The sequence below is a fragment of the Lichenostomus cassidix genome, chromosome 12, assembly GCF_008360975.1.
Source record: "Lichenostomus cassidix isolate B80296 chromosome 12, HeHo_3.0, whole genome shotgun sequence".
Lineage (NCBI taxonomy): Eukaryota > Metazoa > Chordata > Aves > Passeriformes > Meliphagidae > Lichenostomus > Lichenostomus cassidix.
The window spans coordinates 16,635,472-16,663,085 of record NC_139493.1 but is presented as its reverse complement, the minus strand read 5'-3'; the positions used below and the strand labels follow the sequence as shown (position 1 = coordinate 16,663,085).

The window sequence follows — 27,614 nt, the reverse complement described above, 5'->3', positions numbered from 1 at the left end:
GTTGTTGGGAAGACTTTTTTTTAAATCTCTCACCTTTTCTGAGGTCCTCAAGGTCTAACATAGGCAACACTACCTTAACTTTCCTCCCCTGTAGCAGAATCCAGGTGCTGTCACAGTCTGGCTGGAAGCACTCAGTGGGTGCACTGTTAAATCCTGCACAACTCTCCCTAACAGGTTTTCTGCAACTCTTGTTTCAGATCAGGTAGCAGAGGGCCGGCTCGGTCCCTCCACTGTGGTGTTGGACCACACGAGTGGCTTTGAGGGGCTCCTGCTGGTCGATGATGATTTACTTGGGGTGAGTATATTGCTGGGCACAGCAGAACATGGTCTTGTGGGACTAAAAGTACTTGGAGCTTCTTGGTTTGTTCTTACACAATCCCTGTCAGTGGCTTTGTAGTGTGTGTGAACAGAGCCTGCCCCAAAAGCTGCAGGATCCTGGAGGAAATGAGCTCTCCTTGGAAAAGGTCTAGCAGTACCACTAAGTCTCAGCAAGCTCTGAGTGGGGCTGTGAGGAAGTGGAAGGATTACCCCGGCCCAGGGGCTCACTTGGCTAAGCAGAGGAGAGGCCAGCTTTCCTGTCCCTCCCTCCAGCAGACTGCCTCTTCCTTCCTTCTGGTCTTCTTAAAAGTCTAGAAAGAGGCTGAAGCTGAAGTTTTCCTTTCTCCTTTGTTTCCATTAATTACCTACTTGCTCCTTAGCTGATGTTCATCATGCAAAAAGTCAGCTGAAAGAGTCCACTGGAGTTTAACCCTTTCTTGCATCAGTAATTTCTGCACTCCTTTCACCACTTCACTGAGCAAGCACCTCAGCCCTGCTCTTGAGCTCATTCCCTCCTTAATCTATGCCTGCTTTTTAGCCTCTGACAGAGCAGTCTGCCCTGGTCTCCCCTTTCCCTTTAACCACCTGCTGTAGTTTACTTTGGCTGTACCTAGAACTGACCCACAGAATGGATTGGACTGGCTTGTCTGTGAATTCCTTGTTCCTACATCATTTCCTCTTCATGGTCTGTCCCAAGATGGCAAGAGTCAGGATTTAACAAAGTTCAGTTTCTATACAGTGTGTTATCCTGGCCATTAGTCTGGATGCCTTGAATCTATAGTTTTGTTCTAACTTGTGCAGGATTCATATATCTTCCCCATATCATAATCACTTTTGTGTACGTTTTTGCCCCAATTCAGTGGGAACCTGTCTGTCACCATGTTGCCCTTGTACTTCTGCCATGCTGGGTGCTTCACTGGGGTTTATCAAGTATAGATGAGCTGTAGGAGGGACCTGAATGATTCCCTGGGGCCAGCTGGCTCCAACTACAGCTGCTGGGGTGGGGAAGATGTCGCTCCTTGTCTCTGTACTGTCCTTTTGAATAGCTCTCCATCTTGCTTTGGTTTTGAGGGCTAGGACAGAGGAAATGGCAAGGACTGAACAAGCGTATCTTTTTGCCTGATGTTAAAAAATATCTTTTGTTTATTGATCCAGGTGATCGGCCACAGTAACTTTGGGTCCATCAGGGCCACAACGTGTGTGTATAAAGGTAAGGAGATAAACCCGTGAGGCTTTGACAAAAGACCCTAGGAAGAGTGTATGGGGAGTTAGACAATTAGATAGCTCAGGAAATCTTGAATATGTTCCAGATCTTGAACACCCTCTTCCCCAGTTCATCCACTGGCTTTTCCTGGGGCTCAGAAGGATTGGGGATTGTGTGATGCTGGAGTAAAGGGGTGGGAAGGGAATCCTGTGGATGTCCTGAACCTCCTTTGTGTGCCACATGTGTTTCTGTGGGAGCAGTGTCAGGTTCAGCTTCTATTAACAGCAAGCCAGGGAAGAGGAATTCACTGTGTGGTATCTCTTTTTCTTTCAGGGAAATGGATTTATGAGGTGCTCATCTCCTCCCAGGGACTCATGCAGATTGGCTGGTGTACTCTCAACTGCAGATTTAATCAGGAGGTAGTGTAGCAACTCTGGGTAATGCTTCTCCACTGCTTTTTAGGTCAGTGTGGAGCATTGCATTGGTGCTGTGTCCTGCTGGCATTCACACCAGAAATGATACACACACACACACACACACACACATACAGAATGCCAGGCCTGCTGTTTTAAGAGTCTTTACAAGACTCTAGTCTGTGTCCACAGAATGGTGCACAGTGTGAAAGCCTGTGCTGGGTGTGTTGCTGTGCTCTTGCTGCACGTAGCCACTGCTGCATGTTGACTTTCAGCCCAAACAGTGTGTGTGTCTGCAGTGCTGGCAGCCTGTCCCTTGGGATGGCCCTCAGCAGCTGGTGCTACAGGGCTTTTTTGCCCAGGAGAAACAGGCCCAGGCCAGCTCTTCTCAGGCACTGAGTGAGATGTTTAATGCTGGAAAGGAATGTCACCTGCAGAGTTTCACTAACTTGTCGCTCTGCAACATCTGAGAAGGGAGGTAATGGGCATGCTCAGGGACTACTTTTGACAGAAATTGGAAGTGTCAGATGCCAGTCAGAGATACTGTTCTGACCCCAAAATAAGTAGGGAGTGGTGTATTTCTCTGAACCAAATATCACAAGCCACTGGATTTATTCCTAGAGTGAGGGCTTTTTCCAGGCAGAGCATGTGTGCTGTCAGCTGCTCTCCTTACCTGCTGGTGTACATCTTAAAGGTTCTCTTGCAATGAGAGGAATCCTCTATGCCTGGTCTGGTCTGAGTCTCCTCTTTTGTACTTTGGTGCAGGAAGGAGTTGGGGACACACCAGATTCATATGCCTATGATGGAAACAGAGTGCGCAAGTGGAATGTGACTACTACTAACTATGGCAAAGTGAGTAGCTGTCGCCCAGGAATGGGATGGAGAGAAAGGGGGAGAAAGGCTCCTTCTGCTCACTGGATTCTTCTGGGCCTTGTGAAATGCCTCAAGCCTTCCTTCCTGCTTCAGTCTGCTCTTGGAGAGGCTGTGTGCCAGCACTTGTCTGTATTTTAGGGGTGCTGGATGCGCTGTCTGGGTGCTTTGTTTAGCAGCCCCAGCAGACTGATGCCCAGCACAGTTCTGCTGTTGGTCTCTGGAAGGCTCTGGTTCCCTCTAGCACCTCAGAGCATGGTGCATTGTTGCAATAAATACAAATTCCTAGTGCCAGAGGGAAAAAAAACCATCCCAATCAGGGACTTTATGTGCAGCTTCCAAAAGTGCCTGAAAATGCAGTGAGCTGCTGGGAGAAGGAGCTGTCTCTTCTTCAACCCTGATTCACAATGGATTGGTTGTGTTGCAGTCTTTCTTGTGATGTGGGAAGACCCTGGAAACATGTTTAACCTCTTCTCTTCCTTTCCTGCAGTCCTGGGCAGCAGGAGACATCGTCAGCTGTCTGATAGACCTTGATGAGGGCACCATTGCTTTCTGCTTGTAAGCATCTTTGCCCCATTCCCTGCGTTGTTTGTATCTGTGTGTAACAGAAAGATTTCCTCACTGCTCAGCAGGTTGCTGAGCCTTCTTTCTGCCCTGTCCCCTTCATGTTACTTGGTAGTTCCGGCCTTTGTTTTTCTGCCTTGTGTTCAGAAACCATCTGAATGGGTTGTTGGGTCTCAGTTCAGTTCAGTTGAGAACATTTGGCAGGAAGATGTTCAAGCTACAAAGTCTTTGTAAAGTTTGCCAGGATTTTGGAGGGAAGGGCATCTCTTGTGATGCTTAATGTCACACTTGGCTTTAATTGATTGCTTTTGTGGTCAGTGTAGACCTTGCCCATCCTAAATTCACAAGGAGCTGTGGAAAGGGTGATAAATTTCCAGCTTCCAGCTCCCATGCACAATGAGAATTGTTCTCTGGCCATGGCCTGCAACAAGTCAGTTGAAATTAAGAACAGTTAGATGGTCCATGAAATCTTTTATAGAGGAGTAAATTGAAAGCATTATCCTTCATTGCCACAAACATCAAACAGATGAGGCCAAAAAGTCACATGCTTTAAAATGTCCTACTGCTTTAGTTATCTCACAGGGATTTGGGTTGCCCTTGAAGCTGAGTAGGCTCTGCATGTTGTGCAGACTCCAGTGCCTTCCCATGCTCTTATGAAAATGGGAGTGCCTCTGTGCTTCCCATGGCTGTTACTCAGCAGAGTTGTGACATTTGCATGTGTGCCAGATTAAGAGTGACAGGAGGCATGACTGACTGGTGTGTCCATGTTGGCAAGTTGCTAAAAGGGGAATGCAAGTATTGCCCAGCTGACCTCAGACCCCTCCTGCTGTGACTAAAACCTTGTGGGTTTTCCTTCTTTCAGGAATGGCATATCTCTGGGAACTGCCTTTGATAACATCACAAGGGGTGCTGGAATGGCTTATTTCCCTGCCATCAGCCTTTCCTTCAAGGAGTCTGTTGCTTTTAACTTTGGAAGCCGTCCACTCCGATATCCTTTAGGTGTGGGGAGAGGAGGTCTAAAGGGAGAAGTGCCTGTCCTGAGGCCATCTTTGGAAGCTCTAGAGTATATACACCTGACTGCAGCTCACTTTCTGCTGTCAGCAGTTGTGTGTAGAGCCTAGTCAAGGAGAGAAGAGCCAGATACCTCCTCAGCTGGAGCAGAACTGCAGGACACAAACACAAGTTTCTGAAACAAGAATTGCTTTCAGCTCTGAGTCAGCAGCTGCTGCTACAGCTGGGGGCTGCCTGTTCCCAGGCACTCAGATCCTGCAAAGTTCTTACTCTGCAGTTTTGGAAACCCTAATGGTGCCGTGCTGCTGAGCCTTTTGGTCACTGGTCCGTTTTACCTCCCAGCCATATGGGACCTCTGACGTGGTATTACTGTTGCCTGCTGCTGTGTGAACACTGAAGCCTGGAGCTCCTGTCAGAGCAGTCCTGGCAGTGCCTGTTGATGGTTGCAGGGGGCTCCAGCTGGTCTTTCTGATGAGAAAAGTGTTTCACACCAAGCAGAAGTGTGGTGTGAAATACTTGCTGCTTGCAGTATTGAGGAAGTGGGGATAAGAGCCTATGGCTTATCATTCCTGCAGAAGGCACTGTGGTTTGAACTGTGACGGGGTATAAAGTCAAGCAGACAGAGTCTTTTCCTTGCACAGACAAAAGAAGCTCTGAAAGGATCAGATTGCATTTTCCCTTAACACTTCCCTACTTATCCAGTGGAAGGTTATCGGCCCTTGCAAGATCCTCCTGTGGCAGACCTGGTGAAGGCTCGGAAGCTGTTGGGCTTCCTGAAGAATGTGATCCATATTGGAATAGACGTGACGGTAGGCTGACATCACTGGGTGGATCTGAGGGGCACCATGCTGGGAAATGTGGTTCTGCCCTCCCTGGCACATGCTGCCAGCTCAGATGTTTCCGTACACCCGAGAGTCTAAATGCTTGTATGCTTTCCCATGGGGTGAGCGTGTCTCTGGAGCTCTTTGGCTTGCAAAATGGGCTTCCTGCTAGTTCCAGGACTTAATTTAAATCATACTGGGCTTTGTTGTTCTCAGTCCTATGAAGTTTCATTGCCAGTATTCAAGAGGTGATATTTGTCAGAGTCAGATCTGCTTTATTTGATTTTGCACCCTTGAAAGGAGTTTGTTCATATCCTAAACTTTTTACTAATGTCCTGTTCACTAATGTGGTGAAATTCTGGCAGGTCTGCCTTGAGGATTATTTTGGCTGTTGCACTGTTTGCTGGAAATGCTGTTTTCCTCCAGGGCGAGAGATATCTCTTTATGCGGAAAGCATAGGGAATGCCATATGCTATGGTCTTGGTTTGAATGGAGGCTTGATTTGACAGTTGTCCTCCTCTGTAAGTGTTCCCATTTACAAATTACCACGTAAACTTAAACCTTTTTTTAGAAAAACATTGTCAAAGCCCCTGCATGTGGTTGATAGTGACATCTGGTCTGCACTACAGCTTTCCAGAGGAATAGGCCTGGCTTCTTTGCCATCCTAAATTCCCACGTTCAAGGTTTTTACTGCAGTCAGGCATGGGACAGCAACAATGTCTGCTCCAGGCCTGTGGTTCATTCAGTTGTTGGTGAGCAGGTGGATTGGGCTGAATCCAAGCTGTATGTTTTTCATTACAGGAGGGGAAGCTGGTGGAGAAGGACACGTCCATGTGGCAGCTACAGGGAGAACCCACAGTGCTGATTACATTAGCTCACATCTTCAATTATTTCTCCCCTCTCATGGTGAGTTTTGCCTGTCCATTGCCAGCTTCTGTAGTGCTTGTTACTGCTCTTGCAAGGCAAAGTAAACCCCAGCTTTTGCTGGGAAGTGACTGTGCCATGGAGGAATGTTGACCTGGCTCTCTGTCTGCAGTGCAAGGTGTACCTGGTGGAAGATGTTCTCATGACCTTCCTGTTGAGCATCCTTGAGCGAGGAGGGGCAGTGGAAGCCCACCCTCTTATTCAACAGCTGCTAGATCTCATGTGGCTTCTTATGGAGGTGAGTTGCTAGGGTGCTGGTTCCTCCCTAATGATCAGAGGGAGACCCTGGGAAGTCTAAGAACAGGAACTTTCCCTAGAAAATGCTGGTAGTGTTCAGTGTCTTTCTCTTCTTTTTTCTTTGTGGTAGACCACCCTCTCAATTAGCTCATCTGGCTGCTCCTGCACACCCAGGCACTGAGGGTTGAATGCAGACACTGGCGATGAGTTAACCAGGCGTTTCTAAGCTTCTTTTACTGCTAAAGAAACTGATGATGGTGAATAAGTTTCTGCTTCTGGAAACGTCAAATTTATCAATAGGAATGGTCTCTTAATTGTTATTAATGTGTATGTGACTGTGGAGGTCTTAAGTGCTGCCATGTGCTGAAGAGATTGATCAGAGTGTGCAGGACTGGGGTAGAAATGTCCAGTGTACTCTCACCACCTCCAGCACTGCTGGGGAAAAGCCTCCTCCAACTTCCTTTCCTGTCTATGCTGGATGAGCTCACTCATTCCTGGGACACTTGTTTGAGGCAGCCTTTGTTAAGCACTGGGAAGCTGCTGCTGCTGGAGTGCTTGGGTGGTTACAAAGAATCAGTCACTGCCAGGGTTCTGCTTGGAAACAGCACGCCTACCCTTTGGGGAAACAGCTAACAGATGTGGGCACTGGCCCAGCCAGCTGCCATGAGAAGTTTAATTGAAAAATGTCATGACTCATTCAGGCCCACCATCTTAGCAGTGAAACTGGACCCTCTGGTAGGGCTGCTGTGTTTGTGGAAGAGTTGGCTCTCATCCTGCTGGTTGCCTGTGAGTTGGATTCAAAAAGACAGCTCTTCCATTATCACACTTACACAAGAGTAACTTCTTTCCTTTCTGGGTTGGTTCTACCAACACCATGCCTTACGTAGAGTCAGGGAATATGAGGACGTGTGACTGCCTAACAAATAGGGCCTGGGACTTTGGCTTTTTGTAGGTGACTTTTGGGTTGGATGTTTTGCAGAAACTTGTTTCCCTGTAGGAAAGCACTGCCACCAACTTCTGCTTGGACTCTCTCCTGTGGAGTCAGAGGGACACTGTGGGTTCAGAGCACCTGCTCTTTCAGTTCATAAATGAATGCTTCCTTCCAAGGTCGCACTCTGGGAGCTATAGCTGTTCCTGACTCCTAGCTGTTGTTCTTCAATGTGTTTCTTATTTTCTCAGGAGTATGAAGTACATGAGTGCCTCAAGCAGCTATTGATGTCCCTGCTGCGGGCTTACAGGTTCTCCCCCATCATCCCAGACCTGGGATTACAAGTGAGTTTGCACTTCTGAATCCCCAGGAATCTGTGACTAGCCAGCTTCTGTTATGTCCCCTTGTCCAAAGGTACATGATGTTTTGGATTCTGTAGTTGTTTGATCCAAAGATGGCAGTTTTGTCACACTGTAGCTATTGGAGAATTTTATCTTCTGCAGATGGAGTCACTTTTGCTTTTCCTGTTTTCCTAGATCCACTACCTCCGGCTCACCATTGCAGTCTTGAAGCATGAGAAATCTAGGAAATACCTACTCAGCAATGTTCTGTATCCTTTGTGTCTCCTCCTGTCTCAGTTTTCCCTTCCCTCAATAATGCAGCCAAGGATATTTCAAGGACCTCTCGGTCTGGGGAGGCAGAAGCCTTCCTGTCTTGAGAGGTCATTTCTCAGGCTTCCTCTGCCTGACATCATTCCCTACTGAGTCCTGCTCTGAGGAGAGGGAGCAGTGTTTTGTAGTTCACATCCTAGTAACACAGAGGAGCTCATTTCTACCTGACTGATCTCTCTTATATCCCTAAAGCAAAGCCACTTTCAGAGCAGTCCAGCTCTATGGTAACATTTGGGCAGCCACTGTGATAGCTGCAAGGGGCTTCTCCAGGGAGAAGAGGCGTCTGGATCTTGCAGTGGTAGTTTGGAAAGGGATCTCTCACCTCTCAGGAGACATGCCCTGTACCTTTTCCCGTTGTAGCTTCTGTACTTGCTTTAACTCCAGCACAGCTTCGATGTGCTTCGTTCCGTTGTGTTCTTCTACATCAAGAGCCCGCTGCGTGTGGAAGAGGCAGGTTTGCAGGAGCTCATTCCCACCACGTGGTGGCCAAATCGCTTCACCAAGGAGGTGAGTACAGGCATATCCACCGAGGAGGCTGAGGAAATGTGGCCTGCTGTCCGCATCTTTATCTGGCTGAGGAAGTTGGATGGCCTGTATTTCCAGCTATGTTAGGGTGCTGCAGAGCTGCATCAGAGTTGTAGCTTTTCCATTGCCCTCTCATCATTTTTGTCCCCTTAAAGGGGATGTTTGAGGTGTGATGCTCAGACGGGGGGGGACGACAAGCTTTCTGTGGCAGCATATTTGGAAGGCAATCTCACAGTATTTAAGGAATTACTGGGTTGACTGGGGTGTCCTCAAAAGATCTCCTTACTCGTTACAAGGCTGGAGGTTGTCTGTTTAGGTGTGCTGCCAGCTGCAGTCACTCACTGGCACATTGTTTTAGGCAGTTTGTGCTGTTTTCGCAAAACATTTTCCCTGTGCAGTGGTCTCCTGCTAATCAGTGTCTGTCCTCCAACCAGGGCAAGGAGAGTAAGGAGGTAAAGGAGGAGAGTGCTGAGGAGAGATTGAGGCGTCGGGCATATGAAAGAGGCTGCCAGCGGCTCAAGAAACGCATTGAAGGTTTGTGAGGAAGGAGGGAAGTTGCCAAGATCCCATACCTTTTGTGCAGCCAGGAGCTGTTTCCAAATCCCTTTCACTACCTGAAGTACACCTGTGTTCTTGCCAGAACAGGCTGTGCTGCACAGGTGGGGGCCAGCCATGCTATTTTCTGATGGCACGTTAACGAGTGCTAGGACCCCACTGCACAGATCTGCAGCATCCCATCGTGCGGCATGAGTGTACCAAAACTCCCTTCAGGGGCATTGTTTGCAGCTGTGGATCAATTTATTCCTAGGTGGTGGAGGAGAAAAATCTCGGTGGGATTAGCTTTCTGCTGTCACTGGTTCTTCCTGGGCCCCCTCTGCTGAGGAGGTAGCCTTTCTCCTGGGGGAAGGGTACTGCAGTTGGGGTTAAGAGGGGTAGTTGCTCTCCAGTGCTTGTTTTCTGATGGCAGATGTGTGTCCTCATTTTAGTGGTGGAAGGTCTCCAGGTTCAGATTCTGAAGCTGCTGCTGAACAACAAGGACAGAGGAGGGGTAAGTGCTCTGTGGGTCTTTTGCAGCAGTGTCTTCATGTGATGTGCTTTGTAAGGCACAGATTTACTGCCTGATTTGCCTTCTGCCAGGGGGAAGCCTCCAGATACATCTTCCTAAACAAATTCCGCAAGTTTCTTCAGGAAAATGCTAGCAACAGAGGGGTAAGTCAGAGGGCCAGCCTTCCTGTAAGCCTAACCCTGAGGGCTCTCTGCACCTTGAGGCTGGGAGTTCTGCACCTTCTGGCTGGGCTTCTTCCAGTGGTTGATCCACTGGAGTCTAGATACAGCAACAAGCAAGGAGGGGAAGATCTGAGGCTAGAAACTAGGCAACTTAGTGAAGTCCTATGGAGTGATTTGTAGGAAAGTGGTCCTTGGGAAGTCTTAGGTGGGAGCTGAATGTCCCTCGGGGAGTGTGGCTGTGGGGTGTTCTGCCTGAGTGGGACTGCTGTCATCCTCTTTACTGCCTGGATGAGAATTGTTTCTCTGGCCCTGGATCAGGCTGTAGGCCTGAAGCTTTGTGAGGCAGGCATCCACTGTTGTAGGAAACCCTTCCTTCACCTACATCTCTGTGTTCATCATCAGCCCCATCTTTTGTGGTGGGGTATGAGTGATCCCTCTTTCTGTGTCAGACTAGCTTGTTGTTTAAGTGTCAAAGACTTCCTGGAGGTGGAAGCTGCTGCCCACCATCATGTCTGGGCTCTCTGCCAGAGCTGGAAGCTAGAGATGCTAGCAAGGTTGAGAACACAAAAGTTTCTGCCTGGTCCATGTAGCCCTTTGGACTAAGATGCACTTTCACACCTGCCCTGATGCTGGACTCTCATTCTTGCCTTAGAACTTGACTGTGCTGTGCCCACCAGAGTACATGGTGTGCTTCCTGCACCGGCTCATTGCTGCCCTGCGCTTCTTCTGGGATGGCCACAAGGCAAAGACCCCAGCTGCACTGAGCAGTGAAGGTGAGGCCTGGGGGAGAGGCTTTGCAGGCATGTCTGTGGTAAGGACAAGGTTTGCCTCTTGGCAGTGCTTTCCCCGATGCTGGAAGTTTTATGTCTCTAATGAGCCTTCTGTCACCCTGGGAAATGCTGTGTGCAGATTTATTCCAGTTAACATCCAGATTTGAGACTTGCAAAGGGACACCTGTACTGTTTGCCATTGCCTGTCTGCTCTGGACCAGAGTCCACTATTGACAGTGGGTCTGTGGAAGGGCAGCTCAGTGATCCCATAGTCAGAGTTTGGGGGAGGGTATTTGCCTGGTTTTGTGGTTCCCCATACTGTGGGATTAAGGGGAAACTAAGTGCCAGTTGCTTTCCCACCCTTAGACCCCAACTTGCCTGTGCTGCCATGATCTGCCTGGCATTCCCTTTGCTTATTTTAGGCTGACCCTTTCTGTAGATTCAGGAAGTGCCTTCTGATCCCCGTGGGACTAAGTGACAGAGCTGGAGTAGCCAGGTGGAGAGGTGCCAAGTTTTTGCAGTTTACCCCAGTGACTGTGGCTGGAGGGAGGAAGTGCTGGCAGGCTTGCTGTCGATGGCCATTGGTTGCTCCTGTCTCTGCATGGATCTAGTGCTTGCTCCATTGTGGAAATCACCTCTGCCTTAATGGCCTGTGCTTTTATTACAACAAAAGTTGTCCCTAAGTGTTAGTCCTGAATGTGGGTCCTGGGGTCTGCTTTAGGAGTCCTTACATGTCTTTGTGGATCCTGTGCATGGGACATGTGGAAGAAACCAAATTTCCTCCTCTGTTTTAGAAGCATATGTCCCTCCTCAACTCTTCTATAATGGGAAGGTGGACTATTTTGACCTTCAGCGACTTGGAGGTCTTCTGTCTCATCTTAAGAAGACTCTGAAAGGTAAGTGCTCTCATTGCCAATACCTGAATCCAGGTCTTGGCTGAAATTCACCCAAGGGACATTACAGGGAGGGAGCTGTGGGTAATGAATTTTGATTAAATTCAAGGAGAGGAGACTTGAATTTTAATGAGATTCAAGTTACTCTGGAGAGGACGCCACTCCTCTTGGGTGGAGTGTCCTTTATGTTAGCAGTTTAGTGTTTGTATTCCTGAATTGGGCATGTGGCAGTTGGAGGGAAGGGGATAGTCTGGTAATGTCCTCTGGTGTGCTGCTCTTGCTGCACCACAGCCATGGGCTGGGAGCTGTCCAAGCACTGACCATCAGCCAGGCCCTGCTGGGCATGAAGAATTCCCACGATTTACTTGCTGTACCACTCTGGGCAGGGCAGAGCAGCCCTGTGTATGTACTGTAGCTGTGTTTTTGTGTATATCACACCACTCTGGCATAAGGCTTCCAAAGCCTCCATTGTGGAAGGATTAGAAACCCCTTGCCATTCCCTTGGACTTGGTTTGGCTCTGGTTTCTGGCTAATGTGGCACTTGCTTTTGGCTCAGATGTCTCTTCTCCTTTTCCGGTGTGTTTGCAAGATTAGGACTATTTTCTCTGTCTCAGGGTGATCCCTAGCTGTTCAAAATTAGATTACTTAACCTGAGAACCATGTAATCTCCTCTGGTCTTTTATCAAGGTATCCTAGCCAGCTTTAAAAATAGAGCTGTAGACTAAAGAACACATTCTTCAGGCTTTGTACAGTGTAGCCATCAGCACAGCCATGCTCTGGGTCTGAGGGACACATCATGGGACAGCAGTGAAGAGCTGGATGCTTAAAAGATGGTCTTTTAAGACCATCAGGGAGTTGCCATTCCTGCACTAGGCCAGTTTGGCCCTAGTGGTTGTCTCCTGGTTCCTGTTACCCTATTTGTAGCTGGTAGGACCAGGAGCAGAAATGGGTCCCAGGAGAGCAGCACCTCTTGCTGCTTGGTCTCTGTTCTTTCAGTAAGGGCAGATCTGTTCCATGTAAGGAAGCTTGGGACAGGTGAGCTTGTTCTGATACAGCATCCAACTTTTTTGGCTCCTTCTCTACTGCTGAGAAGCAGGAAAGAGGATAAGTTTTTGTCATGGGAAGCAAAGAGTGACTCCTGCATTCATGGCTGCTTTGGTGTGCTCTGTGCAGATGACCTGGCTGCAAAAGCCAATGTCCTGATTGACCCTGCAGAGCTGCAGGCAGTGACTATGGATGATCTTGATGAAGATGAGGAATCAGCAACATCAGCAGCACAGGTGAGTTGTGTTATTCACCTGCAGGGGCCCTGGTGCTGGTGCAGCAAGTTTAGCCTCTGTCTAGAAAGGCTTTGCATTAGAGGAAGACAGTGTTGGGCCAGGATTGTAACCAGTCCATGGGCAACCAGATAAATAGCTGCCCTTGCATGAGAGTCCCTGGGGATCAGGCTGGTCCTGAGTGCACCAAGTTTGAGCAGCAAACTTTTCTGTGCTCTGCTCTCTAACTACCCACTGATCTGAATATGTCACGTCCCTCCCCTCCATGGCTTGCATTTGGAATGGTGCAAGGCAGCTGTAGACAGAGCAGCTTCTTGCTGTGCAGGTCTGCTGCTTGTGCCTGGCACGTGCCCTTGGAGGAAGGACTTATCCATTTGCTACCCTGCTGGCCTAGCCATGATAGGAAGGGTGTCTGCTCATCTTCAAGTGGCCGCTGTGCATCTATACCAACATCCTTGCAGGGGCAAGGGAGGGACAGCAGACAGCCAAACGCAGCTGGAACTGTTTCTCCCTTCATTTCTTTTCAGTCCCAGCGTCCCTCTGCCACCCTGGCCATTGGTGGAGCTCTCGCCAGGCCTGCCTGGCTCAGCTCCCCTACCTTGGGCCGTGCCAACCGGTTCCTGAGCACGGCAGCCGTCAGCCTGATGAACCCGCGGCGACCCCTGGGCACCCTGGAGAAGATCAAAGTGCGCACGCTGAGCGTGGAGCAGCGCACAGAGGAGGACAGTGAGTACTTACTCAGTGCTGTGTGCTGGCGTGACCCAGGTGGGCTCTGGCAAAATAGCATCTTCCAGCTCCTCAGAGGAATGCAGTCTCCTTACTGCCAGCATTGCTCTTTCCCATTCCCAGGGCATGCTGACACCCAAAAGACCCTTTTGGTGTCCTGAACGTGACACTGGTGATGTTGTCACTCTGTGCATAATGAGATGCTGCCTTGGTTCCTGCAAGTGCAGTGGGACTTTGCAGGGAGGTGTTTCAGAGGCAGCTGGAGCTGTACTTGCTCTGAAGACAGACCAGCTGGAGGATGAAGTGTGCAGTAGCAGCACTGTTGCTGTTGGGGTGGACCAGGCAGGCCTCTGAAGCATGTACAGAGCTTGAGGAAGTGTAACTCACATGGCCTAGGTCTGTCTGAACAGACCTGAGAGGTCAACCCGATGCAGGCAGCAAGATGAGAATGGTGTGGTAGTATGGCATCTAGTGAATCACATGGGCTGGGAAGGAGCTCCATGTTACAGAGGCACAGCAGGGCTTTGACTTCAGAGAGGTGCAGGCAGAAGCTGAGATGCCAAACTGCCTTGCTGAAAACTTCTTTCCCGTCTTGGGAATGCATTGCAGTTGAAGGCACCCATGGAAACGAGGGTCTCTTACTGGGTAGACCCCCAGAGGAGCCAGACCAGCCCATCACTGAGAACTCTCTCCTGGAAGTCTTGGATGGGATAGTGATGATGTACAACCTCAGTGTCCACCAGCAGCTTGGTAAGGTAAGTGGCAAGTGCTGTGCAGGAATCCATTCCCCCAGCATCCATGCTTTTACACCAACTCTGTTTTCTGCTTATTTAGTGACTGTGTGTGCCCTGTCCTGCCAACTTCCACTGGGGATCTGGTTGCATGCTTATATGCTTAGTGGAAAAAAAACCCTCATTTATTTGTTGAAACCTGCTGCTTTTCAGATGGTTGGTGTGTCAGATGATGTGAATGAATATGCCATGGCACTGAAAGACACAGAGGAAAAAATCAGCCGCTGCCCAAAGAGGGTAAGTGTCTCTGGATTCCCAGCTTCCTTCTCTGGTAGAGCCTCAGATACTGGCAAAAAGGGTGACATGCTGCTGCCCAACTGTACCAGCATCTGCACAGGCATTGTGGGCTTCAACTGAGACTTTTTAGGGCTTTTTATAGCACTGATTCCCCACTCCCTCCCCAGAAAGGCTGCTGACCCCTTTGCCCACTGCCTGTACTCCCTAGCTAGCCCCAAGGTGGTATATGCTTTTGCATTGTTTGTCCAGCACTGAAAAGAATGCTATGAATAGCAGTGACATCTGCCCTCACATCTCTGCACTCTTTTCAGAGGAGAGACATCCACGAGGAACTGCTGAAGAGCCAAAAGGTCTTCTCTGAGAAGCTCAACCACCTGAGCCGACGCCTCGCTTGGATAAATGTCACCATTTATTCAAAGGTGGGCAGGAGCATAAGACGAGCAGCTGAAAGGACACCAGTGTGCCTCTGCTTCTCTGCTGCTTGGCTCACATATCACAGGTGTCATTTTCCCTGGTGTTGAAACAATGTCAATGATCTCTGAGGCTTCTTTTTCCCTTCTTGTGTATCAGAGACTCCTTCCTAGGCTTGGCCCCTCTCCTGTCCCAGGCTTGGTCCCGTAGTGTTTGTTAGGACGCAGCCCAGTCTGATCTGAGCTGTGCATGGTGCTGTAGGCTTTTCCTTTGGGCACTGCAGACAGAAGGGTGCAGATCGAAGGGAGATTCGGTTCTCAGGACATGTCAGAGGATAGAGGCTACTGTGAGCCATTTCCCTGAGCTGTGCTGTTTGTCACAGGGATTTCACTGCTGCAGTTCTTCCTGGAATCTGTGGGATCCAAACTGAGGGGTTCTTGTTCAGGTGTTCTCCCCTTCTTCACTTGGTTCCCATGCAGAGAGTGTATTCTGCATTTACTAATGCAGTGGCTGTTTGCACAGGTTGTCACTTTTGCCCCAAATTCACCATTTTCCAGGATAAAGTCTCTGGACTGTTTTCTCACAAGTAGCTTTGCCAATTTTTTCCTGATTTCCCTTGCACAATTGCCTTGCCCTATCTCTCTGTGGCTTTTGTGTGTCCCAGGATGTAAACAGGAAGGGAAGAAGAGTTCTTATGAACATGCCTGGCAGAACTGCAGTGGCTGATCCTGGCTCATGAGCTTTTTGCTCATCCTCCCCTTCTTTCCTGAGCAAGGCAGAAGCTTTCCAGCTGCATTAGCATAGCCTATACTCACCAGAAAATAATCCTTTCTTCCCAGACTACTCTGGAAAGGCTGAGGGGCATCACCAGGGTGCACTGCAGGTATCACTGTGCTGGCCCATGCAGAAACACTATTCATGTCTCTAGATGATCCATTGTCATATTAAACCAGAACTGCAGTGTCACCTTTCCTGATGAATCAGCAGCATCTGGGAGTGAAGGTTACAGCCTTCCTTGCTTGTGACTTGTGCTACTATCCTGGCCTGCATAGCCCTCAGGGAGAGCAGGAATATGCCCCAGGAGCCCAGTGAGTTTGCAAAATGTGGCTGCAGTGAGGAACCTTTGCCTTCAGGGCTCCATTTCACAGTCATGACAGGTCACTGCTGTTTCCCAATGGATACATCCATCCAGCGGCTCCTGCATCCCTGGGAATTGTGTGCTCTGGAGGGTCACATCTGCATGAGTGTTGCAGACACTGCTGCTGCTTTTGGACAGAAAGAGCCTGGTTCTGTCTAGGGGTGAAATCCTGCTTTGTGCTGAGGTGTCAGAGCATGGCAGAAGCTGCTGCTTCCTCAAGGGAATTAGCCACTGGTTTATTCTGAGCCAAGAGATTCAATGTTAGACAAAAGGGAGTGCTACAGCTTCAAAACACTCCTAGTTTCAAAGCACATAATTCTGCCTTCTAAACATCCCGGTGGGAATTACAGCTTATTTTATTACAGCACTGTATTTATCTATCACACCGGGTAATCACATCTTTGTGTCCTCTTGGTGTAGCCTTTTTTCTAGGTTGGCAATACCTGAAATGATGTTTGAGGTTATCAAGTCTTAATAAAGCCAAATGCAGCTTTTTTAACCTTAATAAAGCCAAATGCAACTTTTTTAACCTTAATGTTGTCTGCACAGTTGCTTTTTCTCTTGAAAGTAACAGTTTGGCTGAGATTTGTGTTGGTGTTGAGAAAAAGATGTCTGTTAGTCAGTTTAGTTGATTTGCACTAGTTCAGTCTAATTTACAGAACAAACCCATGAAAATCTCCTGAAGATGGTAACAACATATTTTGGAAAAGCCATTAAGCAAATTAAATGCCTTATCTACACCTCTGATTTTAATTTTTTCTTAGATTAGAAGTGTAACCCTTCTAAATCTATTTTTATGCAAGTGGCTATTGCTAATGCTATTTCTTGGCATTGCAGGATATGAAATAATATTTCCTCTTTTTATGGCCTTGTTGGCGCCCATTTTTATAGCTTAAAGTTATGGACATGCCCTTTAATTTCCTGTTTTTAATTTAGGACCCTCTGATTTTTGTTTAGAGAGACAAGAGGCTGAGGACAGTAAATCTGGTTGAATGGCTGGCACAGAACTTGAAAGGCTGCGGCCGCCTATTGCAAAGATCTGAGTTGGTGTGAGCTTTCAGCCTGTTCCCATTTAGTCCCTACAATGGACCAGCTTTCTTTCCAGCAAATTTCTGGAAAGTGCTAGTGCGTGCTTTCCTTCAGCAGTGTCCTTGGAATCAAAACTCACATGCTTATTTGCCAGGCCTGTGTGGTTGGATATGCCCTGAAAAGTGCTTGGAGGTCTCAAGGCTTGATGAAGCAAAACCATCATATTGGTGACAGTCATGCTCTGAGCTTGAGGTTGGTCTAGAGATCTCTGATTGTTTCTTCCAGCTGACACTTCTGTGGCTTTATGGAAAGACCAAATGGCACAGACCTGGTTACTGAACTTAGAGCAGTAAGAAGCCTGAGCAACATCTCCAGCATGGGGATGTTTCTGAGGTCTGAGTGTGATGCTGGTTGCTGTTTCTCCAAAGAGAAGCTTTGTCAGCTGAATGGAGATTGTTGTGTTCTTTCTGGGCAGGAGAAGATGCAGGATATCTACTGGCTGCTGCGAGTGTGCATCCGCACCATCGAGCACGGCGACAAGACGGGCTCACTTTTCGCTTTCATGCCGGAATTCTACCTCAGCGTGGCTATGAACAGCTACAGTGCACTCAAGAACTACTTCAGCCCTGTCAACACCATGGAGGAACTTCCAGGTGAGGGGGCAGGGACAGCTTCCTGATTCTGGCCTGATAAAATTTAAAGCAAGCCCCATCCTTATGGGTGAAGCAGTAGTTGTGCATCTTCCTTTCTGTGTCTGTTCCTGGTTGTGATGTGCTGCACCAGTGCATTGTCTGAGCTATGGGGCAGGTGCTGAGGCTGTTCCCTGAGCAGATACCCACTGGTGAGCCGTGGTCACTGTGCTCAGGCAGGGAGCCCATGCCTTGCCCAAAGCTGTCACAGGGCTGGCTGTAGTGAAAATCACTGACAGCTATGGATTGTGTTTCAGAGGAGGTAGCAGGAATAGGCTGGGATGCTGTAAAATGTAATTGCCTCAGCAATGTCTACCATGGCCTTCTGGTTTCTGGGTGGGAGAAGATGTGCCATGAGTGCAGAAACTGGGACTGCTTTCGCATTCCCTTGGGATTTGGAGATGTTCCTATAGGAATGACCACCCACTTGATTCCTGGATTCTGTCTGTGCATATTCTGTGCTTTCCTGGCTATATGACTGTGCTAAGCTCTTAGCAAATAGTTCTGTGCTTTCCAGAGCCCACGAAGGTGAGAAAAGCTTCTCTTCCCACCAACAGGATGTAGCTGAAGTGTTCACGTCCATAAGTGGGGGCTGTGCCTGCTGTTCAGGCAGCAGCAGAATTGAATAGTAGCAGATTTCTTCAGGACCTGCAGGCTGGACATGGCTTTTCTGCATAGACCTGGGGTGTTTTTTGTGTTGCTCAGCATTTTCTGCACCAGGCACCTCTCTGTTGCCATCTAACTCGATTGCATGGTTTTGTCTTTCTCTGAATAACTGTTTCAGACTCTGCAGACTGAGGTGGGATGCTCTCCTGGAAGTGAATTTATCTTCCCAGCTCTCTGTTCTGAGAAGCAGACACACAACAAAGCTGCAGTTAACTGTAGCAGAAATTAATTCCACGGCCTGTGCTGTGTCCATTGGAGCACTGGGACCACAGGGCTGCCCCTCAGGCCAGTGCCATGACCCCTGCTCCCTCCTTCTCTTGCAGGCTACGAAGAGACCCTGATGCGCCTCGCTGCCATCCTGGCCAAGCATTTTGCTGATTCAAGGATTGTGGGCACAGGTAAAACTGCATTCCTCTTCTTTTGGGGTGATAATGTTGCAGGTCTGGCCAGTCCCACTGCCAGTGGCTCACCAGGCTTCTGTTGGGATCTGTCTGCTGAAACTGTTGAGTTCTTATGCCTCCACATACAAAGTGAGGCTGGGCAGTGCTCTTATCCTGCTTATTACAGGTGTAGATACATGACCTAGGATACTCTTTTGAGAGCAGGACTCATGTCCCTGCTACCTGCACGTGCAGTTTGGGGTTATCCCTTAGCTGCCTGAACTAAAGCACACTCTCCATGTCAGCAGTGTGCCTCAACATGAGGGCCAGTCCTTCTGGACTGCTTACATTCAGGTGCTCCCTGGTGTGCTGCATGTCCTTGGGTGCCTGGCCTAGTCTCTTCTCATTCCTCCTCAGACATCCGGGACTCCCTGATGCAGGCATTGGCCAGCTATGTCTGTTATCCCCACTCGCTGCGTGCTGTGGAGAGGATCCCAGAAGAGCAGTAAGTGTTGCCCTGCCTGTTGCTGGGGAGCTGGGGCAGGGCTGGGGTGGTGGCAGGGCTGGGTGAGGGAGGAGGAGGGCTACCAAGCACTGCTGAGGGTCCAGGAGTTGCAGCAGTGGTGCAGTGGATCTGGGAGCCTTCTGTCTCCCTTACACCAGTGGCTCTGCTCTGCCCCAGCTCCACGAGTCCTACTGTATCCTGTTGAATCCCCTGTTCCCAAACTCTGTGGGCTGACCTATGTCCTTGTCTGACAGGCGGATCTCCATGATGAAGAACCTACTGGCTCCCTATGAGCAGCGACCCTGGGCACAGACCAACTGGATCCTTGTCAGGCTGTGGCGGGTGAGCATCCTGCATCCCTGCCCCTCTCAGCACCTGGGGCTGATGGGACACTGAACATTTCATTTTCCAGTAGCAGCAAAACTCAACTGTTTTTCAGCCTCTAAGATCTTTCCTTATCTCTTTTGCCAGGGCTGTGGCTTTGGGTACAGATACACACGGCTCCCACACCTGCTGAAAACCAAGCCTGAGGATGCCAGTCTCCCCAGCCTGCAGAGTGAGTGGGGCAGGGATGGGCATTCAGGGCTGTGATGGGTGGTCAGGGAGGACCACCCTCTTCCCCAGCAGCTGTCCTTACTATGGGCCAGGCCAGCTGTTGAGATGGCTGAGTGGCCAGAGTAGGGTGTTCCTTGCCAAATATCCAGGCCTAGTTTTTACAGTCTGGCCATCCCTTGCCTCTCCACTGATAATTCATGCATGCCAGATGGTGAATTAGATCCATCACAAATAGGGGTTCTGGACTCCAAAGGAGAGGAGAGGGGCCCAGGACTGCATCCTTACCAGGGTTTTACCCTGGGAGAAGGCTCTGTGATGTCCACAGTGAACAGCTGCTGTTGGGAAGAGTTGTCACGTTTGCCAAGCAGCAGGTACCCTGAGAGGTAGCAGGTGCCCAGGGGGACAGGACGCTGAACAAGTGTACAAGCAGGGAGTGTTTTACCCTGGCATCTCTCAGAGCCTGGCGAAGAGTCTTGTCTTTGGGACCGCAGTTTGGTTCTCAGCACTGTCACTGAGCTGAGGGGTTTCTCAGCTCTGTTGCGGCTGGGAAAGATGGGGGGAGGAGAAGTTGCCTTTCTTGAGCTGAAGAACATATCACAAGCTTCATCCTTGCAGGGTCTAGACCTGTGTGGATACATTCCTAATCTCCTGCTGCTGTAGAAAAGGCTTTGTGCCAAACTTTCCTCCTGGAGAGCTGCACTGGGATGGGGGACAGAAGGGCAGGTGGCACATGGAGATGTGTGCTAAGCCCCATCCAAGGAGCAGCCTGTCTGTTCTAACAGCACTCTTGTTCTCTTTTCTCTCTCCTGCCTGTGGTGCCCAGGAGATCTCTCTGTTGCTAGTTTCCAGAGTAAGTTTGTTGTGTGACCCTCTCTTGTCTGGTGAAGTAGCTTTAGAGAGCTCCCTGCTTCCCCTCTCCTGCCTAGAGAGACCCTTTTTTGCGGGCAGAGAGCTTCACAAGTGATTGTTTTCCTCAGTTCCATCCCTGTGAGAAGCCAGGGGGGCTGGTGCTCATGTAGCAGTCTTTGAGGCTGCATCATGGACCTACTCTTGCACTTGTTTTACCGGGATTACTTCTGGGGTTGGAGCCTTGCAAAAAGCTGTGCCAGCCTTGGGTTCCTCTCATCCTTGGAGGCCAGTGGAGAAGTCTTGGCACACATGCAGGAGGGACCTCATGGCTGTCCCTTCTCCCTCCTACTGCACAACCAATCCCTCGAGTGGCTGCTGCCAGTCCTGTGGGATGGTAACCGAGCTTGGCCCATCCTGGGGAGCTCTGGGGCAGGAGCAGAGTTCCTCAGCTGTTGAGGCCTCACTCTACACATTGTGTGGCTCCACACAGTCTGAGCGTGGAGTGGGCTGTGCTGGCTACTAGGGACTTGCTCTTGGGAGGCCTATTTTAAGGCTGAACCAAATCAATAATGAATGCTGATTTAATTGAAGAAGGACAGGGGACTCAGAGATGTCCTTGAGATGCTGCCCAGGGAAGGAGGAGGACATGACCTCCCCCAGCCTTCACACCCATCAGTCTTCACCTTGTTGTAATTTGAGCACTGGCAGAGACAATAGGACAAACTGCTGAGCTAAGGAAATCCCTGTTTGCCTGGGTCTGCTGCTGCAGGCCAGTCTGAAACAAGTGTGGGCAAATGCCTCTTCTATGGTGCTCCAGCCTTGTCCTGCTTTTGGGATGCTTCCTTGGAGGACTCTGCACAGGTGTGGAAGGTTTGCTGGTGCTGTCTCACAGCATCCATGGAACACAGAGCACAGACCACCTGGTCTCCTCCACTGCCTTTTGCCTGTGCTCACCAAAGGTGAGCAATGGATGCTGCCGGGCTTAGCCCAAGAGGGGCAGAGGCTCAGAAAGGCCGTCTGTGTCTCTGCTTGTTCCCAGAGTTATTCCTTAGCTTTGCTGGCACTGAGTGGCTCTCATGGAAGCAGAGCTCTGCCTCCAGTTTGGCTCCTGAGAGCAGATGGGGCTGTGTTCAGAACTGGGGTGGTTGTGCTCAGCAGCTGCTGCAGGGACTTGTTTTGCTTTCACCATGGCTTGTAGGCCAGGCTGGGTGCTGTCCCAGCAAGCACAGCGGGAGCAGCAGCAGTGGCCCTGTGCCGGGCCCAGCCTGGCTTGGAAAGGCAAGAGCTACAGGGTGGCTTCAGGTTGTTATTACAGGGCTCCTCTGCCCCAGGCCTTCTGCCCACGCACCCATCAAGTGGTGGAGGGAAGGTGGGTGGGACCATGAGATCATCTAGTTGAGATGTTGCTCAACATGGGCCAGAGAGTTCACCCATGTCCCTTTCCCAAGTCCAGCAAATTGCCTAAGCTACAGGAGGAGATCCCGCCTTGATCTGACAACGCCAAAAGTATCAACTCGTAGTAGTTGAACTGTCCAGGCCCTTCTGATGGTGATCACTTGCCCTCAGAAATAAATCCATCACTTCTGATTCCTGATGGGAGTCATAGAATCATAGAATGGTTTGGGTTGGAAGGAACCTTAAAGCTCATCTTGTTCCAACCCCCTGCCGTGGGCAGGAACACCTTCCACTATCCCAGTTTGCTCCAAACCCCACCCATTGTGGCCTTAAACACTTCTAGGGATGGGGCAGCCACAGCTTCTCTAAGCAACCTATGCCAGGGCCTCCCCACCCTCACAGTAAAGAATTTGTCTGTTATCTAATCTATACCTGCTCTCTTTCAGTTTGAAACCATTTCCCCATACCTAACCTCCACTTCTGTCTTCCACTGCTGCTGCTCTGCCTTTCTCTGCTTTACAACATTTTATTCTTCAGAAGCACTTTTGTACCAGGGTAAACTCACTTCTTGGTCCTTTTCAGTGGTGAAAAACACGTGGCCTCTGTGCCTTATTCAGGAAGGGGTTTTGCTTTTCCGTGAGTCCTGTGGCATGTTCACCCTTGCCATGTTTTTAGAAGCCCCAGAGGTTTTGATGTCATGCTGGTGGGAACCCTCCCTGATGTGCTGGTCACAGAGCCAAAACTTGCATTAGCTGGTTTGCCAGGGCTTTGCTTTGGAGGCAGACATAGATCGCAGTAGCACTGAGCCATCCTCACACAACCATATGGATATCTCATCCCCCAAATACTGCCTGCTTTCCTTCTGCCTCACCCTGCAGCCTTCCCTTTGGTCCTTTCTAAATGCACCTCCAAGTGGGTGCACTGACTGGATTCACAGATACAAATGGAGCCTTTCAAAAACTCAGATGAGCGTTGGGTGGAGCTGGTTTGCTTCTGAATCTGGTGCATTTGGGGCTTTCCCTTCTGTGCTCACAGCTCTACTGGAAATGTTGCTGTGTCCAGAGACCCCCTCAGGCTGCTGACCGAGAAGTCTCACAATTAGCCCTGTTATAAATCTTGCTGGGTCATTAGCAAACTATAAAAGAACATAATTACCTTCCTGTGATGAAAGTACGTGACCCTGCTTCTTTACCATTATCTAATAGGAGCACTTATTGAAGGCTTCCACTTCATCTGCTTTATTAATTTTTAACTCTCTCTAATAATGGGTTTCTGCTACTGTTAGACTTTCGGCCATTACTACTTCTGTTAAATAGTTCTGCTATATATTTTCTTATAGTTGAAAAAACCTTGCATACCATGGTTACCTGAGGATGTTTTTTATGTCTTCTCCATCTATTACCCCTTTTCTCTTTGTTTTTGTCTACCACTGCCTATGTTTGATTACCCTCACTTTGCCTCTTATATTTTAACTTATGTCTTTGCTTCATCATGCTCTCAGTGACCCTTTTAACCCAGGTGCTTGCTTGGACCACTGGGGCTTTCTGGCTCCCTAATAATCTTCTTGAAGAACTCTGTGTTTTTATTCATTGTTTCCCCCACCTGGATTTTTTCCTCTATTTTGTTTATATTTTTGCAGGGAAGTTTCTGTTGTGGAAAGTTTTGCAGGGAAGTTTCTGTTCTGTTCCGTGGTTCCACGCTCTGTTGTCCACATTAAATGTATTGAGGTCAAAATTTCTCGCCTTGAAAAACCACCAATTTCTGTTCCAATGACTGATATTTATCTGTCATAACAAAAGCTAAGCCAAGATTGAGTGGCATTTGTATTAGGGAGGTACAAATTTTAGAAATATTAATGACTTACTAGTGCCAGGATGAAGAAAGTAACCCCATCACTGAGTATCCACATACTGCCTGTGAAATGCCATCACTGCCTGCAGTGGCACATAAGGGATGTGTCATTGCCCAGGAGGGCAGTGGTAACTGAGGTGGGTGGGAATGTCCCAGCAAAGGTGAACATATTGCAAATAAAGATGAACACAGCACGAGGGTTTTGGATACTAGTAATGATTACCTCATCTGGGAACTCATGCAAGGAATGAAGCTGCTCTTGCTGTATTCCAGGGCTTGTTCCTTATGTTGCTTTCAAAGAGTAGCAGTGATCTCAGCATCTTTAGATTCAGAATCCTCTTGGGAGCAACAAAAGCCAAGGAAATCACTGTTTCCTAGTGTTAACTTTAAAACCCTAAATAAACCTATTTACCTGTGGAGAGGTTTGACAAAAGGCACCAGTTTTTAATGCTCTTATAGTCTGGCACAATCTGCCAGCAGCAGGAAAAGCATTTAAGAACCCAGAATTGCAGGTTTGGAGTAAACTCACACCACTTATTGAAAAAAAAAAGACCATGAGGAAATAGTCATTGGCTAAAAGTCAGGATAAAGCATGTTATTACAAGCATAGGAACATCCTTCAAAAAGCCAAAGCTGCCTTCGAATGAGGTAGACTTTGACTGGGCAATTCATCTTGAGGTCTGTCCTGACTTGAAATGTTAGTAAAAGGCTTTGGCAACAGACCAGCAGGACAACACACAGAGCTCTTCCATGAGGAGTGTTGATCCCTGCCCAGAACTGCTTTAGTAGTTGAAGGCTGGAAAGGGGCTAATACATCAGCAGTTTTAATAAAAAGTAGTTTTCATATGTTGAAAGGAGGGTGGGGAAAAGAAGGCACAAAAAGCCCTGCAAAAAGGTGTTCCAATTCTGAATGTCTGGGAAAGAAAACATGGATGGAATTCAGCATCATCAGGTGTAGTGTGATGAAGAGTGTGCTGTGCCCCTTCATCCATCACTGACAAAGATAAGGTGTGCTCCATCACTGACTCCTGGGCTTCTCCACTTGTGCCTCAGGACCAGTTCCTATGGCAACCTATTGTAATCTTTTAGAGAAGAGCAGCTTGATGTCCAATCCAAGGAACAAATTACACAACAGAAATTATGAGGAAAGCAAAACAGAACAAAACCAAAACCACATTATGCCTTTGTGCAAATCTGCCACACACTTGTGGTTTGGATGCTGTGTGTGCTTCTGATTCCACCTCTCCAAAGAAAACCTGTGAGAGACATTGGGGTTCAGGGAGGGGTGATGAAAGGAACAAAGATGGGACAGTTTCAGTGTGAGAAACTGATCTCTGTCATGAAGGTCTGGAATCACGGCTAGCTGGACGAAGTGACTGGAGAGGAGCATATTGCTCTCTACCACCAAAAGGGAGGGGTTACAGAGAATAAATATTAACAAATAAAGTGAGTAGGAGCAAAGCTCCAATCTGAATTCCTCCTGCTACACACAACTGAACTGTGGAATGTTGCTCTTGGACATGTTTAAAGGCTTGCACAGTTTCAGAGGACACTGGGCAAGAAATCCCCAGAGGACCAATAAATATGTAAAAAGGACGTCTGGCTTGGCCAGTCCCTGAGCCACGTGTAGCCAAAGGCTGACAAAGTACATGTGGGTAGGAGTAGGACATCAAAGACATTTGTTGTGATGAAATCCCTCCCCAAAATGAGCTTTTAGGTAGGATCAAAGCCAGGGCACTGGCCTGCCTGGGGTGATTATGCGCTGTGAGATTCAGTGCGTGTCCTCCATAATAACAGAAGTTCATTGCACTTGCTACTGGGTATTCACAGAATGATTTATCCTGTTCCCATTTCAGATGATGGTCTCCTGTCATCCCTCTCTGGCTTTGCTAATCCCAGCTAGCAATCTGCCTGTAGCTATGCCTTGCTTCTTGATCCCCAGGGATGTGATGGAAGTTGTCCTGTGTTTGCTTTGCCCATGGTGGCCCTCAGAGTAGGCTGCAGCCCTAGAGAGCTTCTGCAGTTGCAGCACAGCTTGTTCCTCTGGGCTTGGCAGTGCTGGTGCTGCCAGAGTTTCCACCTGCTCTTAGTAATAGCTTCTAGTAGAGGAAAATGTAGTTAGATTGGGGGTTTTCCCTATAATTGGTAAATCTGCTCAAGTTTCTCTTTCCAAGTGCTGAATTTTGGGTTGAACCAGTACCCTTCTCTTTTTGTGTTGAATGTTTTGAGAGTCTCTTGCTGACAGTGAGTCCTTCTGCTGGTGAGAAGCATCTGTCCCATTTGTGCCCCCTTCCTTTCCCTGCCCATCCATGGGGGCTGCTGTCCCTCACAGTCATGACTGTGTTTCCCAGCTTCTTCGTCTGACCCCATCTGTGATCTTGATAGTGAGGAAGCCCAGAGATGAGATGCCATGTAACCAAGGGGAGGTGTCTGTGCTTGGGCTGAACCTGGCTGGGGAGTGTGGGCAGCTCTGCCTGAGCCTGCTAATGTCAGAACCAGCCCCAGCTCCATACAGAGTCAAGAGTGGGGTATACTGGATACCTTCCTCCCCAGACAGTGGCAGACAGGCAGGGCCATGTGAGGCCAGGGTGGCTGTGCTGGCTCCAGGCAGCTGCTGCCACCCTGGTATCAGGAGCAATTAATGCTGAGCTGACCATGGGCCTCTACAGAGCTGAGCAGGAGGGATGCTGAGCTGCAGGGCAGTGCTCCTGTGCATGTGGGCAGCAGCGAGCACAGAGGGCTCTTCCCTGGTTAATTCAGGCTGGCATTGCAAAGAAGTGCTTGGAGGCCAACAGGCACGATCACTGCTCAGAATAGTCTTTGCACCAGCTCCCAGTGCCCTGCCATCTCTGCTTACTGTAGAGGCAGACCAGCAAGGCCCAAACCAACATTTCCCAAGCCCAGGACTGGTCTCTCAGCCTGCCCTTGCCCCTCACTCATGGTTGCCCCAGGACCAGGCCACTGAAGCTGTCACTGTCTGGTTTCAGAGCCGTGTCCCTCCACCTTGCTGCAGCGGCACATGGCAGACCTGCTCCGCAGCGACCGTGACCTGGCCCCCAGCTTCCTCAACAGTGTCCTGAACCAGCTGAACTGGGCGTTCTCCGAGTTCATTGGCATGATTCAGGAGGTGGGTGTGCACCCAGGGCCGTGGGATGCTGCACTCAGTGGGTGCTGTGTCCTATACACAGCAAAGGCTCAAGGCACAACTCACTGGGCTGGGGGTCATGGCCCTCCGTTTGGGAAGGGGCAGCTTTTTAAGCTGTTCCCATTGCTTGGCAGATCCAGCAGGCAGCAGAGCGCCTGGAGAGGAACTTCGTGGACAGCCGCCAGCTGAAGGTGTGTGCCACCTGCTTTGACCTGTCGGTCAGCCTGCTCAGGGTGCTGGAAATGACTGTCACACTGGCGCCGGAGATCTTCCTCGACTGGAGTCGCCCATCGTCAGAGCTGCTGCTTCGGAGGCTTGCCCAGGTATCATCCTATGTGAAGAAACAGCATCTGGAGGGGCGTGGGGACCCCTCTGCCCACTCTCCAGATATGTGGTGAATTGGGGGCTCCTGCTGCAAGTGCTGTATTACTTAGAGCTGCTGAAGAATAGGTGGTGCTCCCTAACATCTCTACATATTGACTGCTCCCTTCCTTTGCAACTGGTCTGGTTTCTGCCTCTACTGGGAGGAGGGTGACAGCTGGTTAAATCTTCAGAGGGGCCAGTAAATGCTGAATTCTCCTGTGACAAGCAGTG

General features: G+C 49.2%; 1 protein-coding gene across 2 annotated transcripts in view; it reads left to right on the top strand.

The window, feature by feature from the left end:
* Positions 1 to 27,614, top strand: part of RNF123 (ring finger protein 123) — a 47,947-nt gene that overhangs the window by 6,188 nt on the left and 14,145 nt on the right. For both annotated transcript variants that reach the window (XM_085072996.1, XM_085072997.1), the window contains exons 5-33: positions 198 to 295; positions 1,474 to 1,528; positions 1,856 to 1,941; positions 2,701 to 2,787; positions 3,296 to 3,363; positions 4,232 to 4,357; positions 5,075 to 5,189; positions 6,003 to 6,107; positions 6,238 to 6,363; positions 7,542 to 7,634; positions 7,827 to 7,900; positions 8,351 to 8,468; positions 8,921 to 9,020; positions 9,473 to 9,534; positions 9,624 to 9,695; positions 10,366 to 10,486; positions 11,278 to 11,379; positions 12,550 to 12,656; positions 13,181 to 13,379; positions 13,989 to 14,134; positions 14,324 to 14,407; positions 14,719 to 14,826; positions 17,461 to 17,638; positions 18,664 to 18,738; positions 19,138 to 19,225; positions 19,480 to 19,567; positions 19,697 to 19,781; positions 26,863 to 27,002; positions 27,155 to 27,343. In XM_085072996.1, coding sequence (XP_084929122.1) covers positions 198 to 295; positions 1,474 to 1,528; positions 1,856 to 1,941; positions 2,701 to 2,787; positions 3,296 to 3,363; positions 4,232 to 4,357; positions 5,075 to 5,189; positions 6,003 to 6,107; positions 6,238 to 6,363; positions 7,542 to 7,634; positions 7,827 to 7,900; positions 8,351 to 8,468; positions 8,921 to 9,020; positions 9,473 to 9,534; positions 9,624 to 9,695; positions 10,366 to 10,486; positions 11,278 to 11,379; positions 12,550 to 12,656; positions 13,181 to 13,379; positions 13,989 to 14,134; positions 14,324 to 14,407; positions 14,719 to 14,826; positions 17,461 to 17,638; positions 18,664 to 18,738; positions 19,138 to 19,225; positions 19,480 to 19,567; positions 19,697 to 19,781; positions 26,863 to 27,002; positions 27,155 to 27,343 — 3,095 coding nt within the window. The remainder of the gene's footprint in view (positions 1 to 197; positions 296 to 1,473; positions 1,529 to 1,855; positions 1,942 to 2,700; positions 2,788 to 3,295; positions 3,364 to 4,231; positions 4,358 to 5,074; positions 5,190 to 6,002; positions 6,108 to 6,237; positions 6,364 to 7,541; positions 7,635 to 7,826; positions 7,901 to 8,350; positions 8,469 to 8,920; positions 9,021 to 9,472; positions 9,535 to 9,623; positions 9,696 to 10,365; positions 10,487 to 11,277; positions 11,380 to 12,549; positions 12,657 to 13,180; positions 13,380 to 13,988; positions 14,135 to 14,323; positions 14,408 to 14,718; positions 14,827 to 17,460; positions 17,639 to 18,663; positions 18,739 to 19,137; positions 19,226 to 19,479; positions 19,568 to 19,696; positions 19,782 to 26,862; positions 27,003 to 27,154; positions 27,344 to 27,614) is intronic.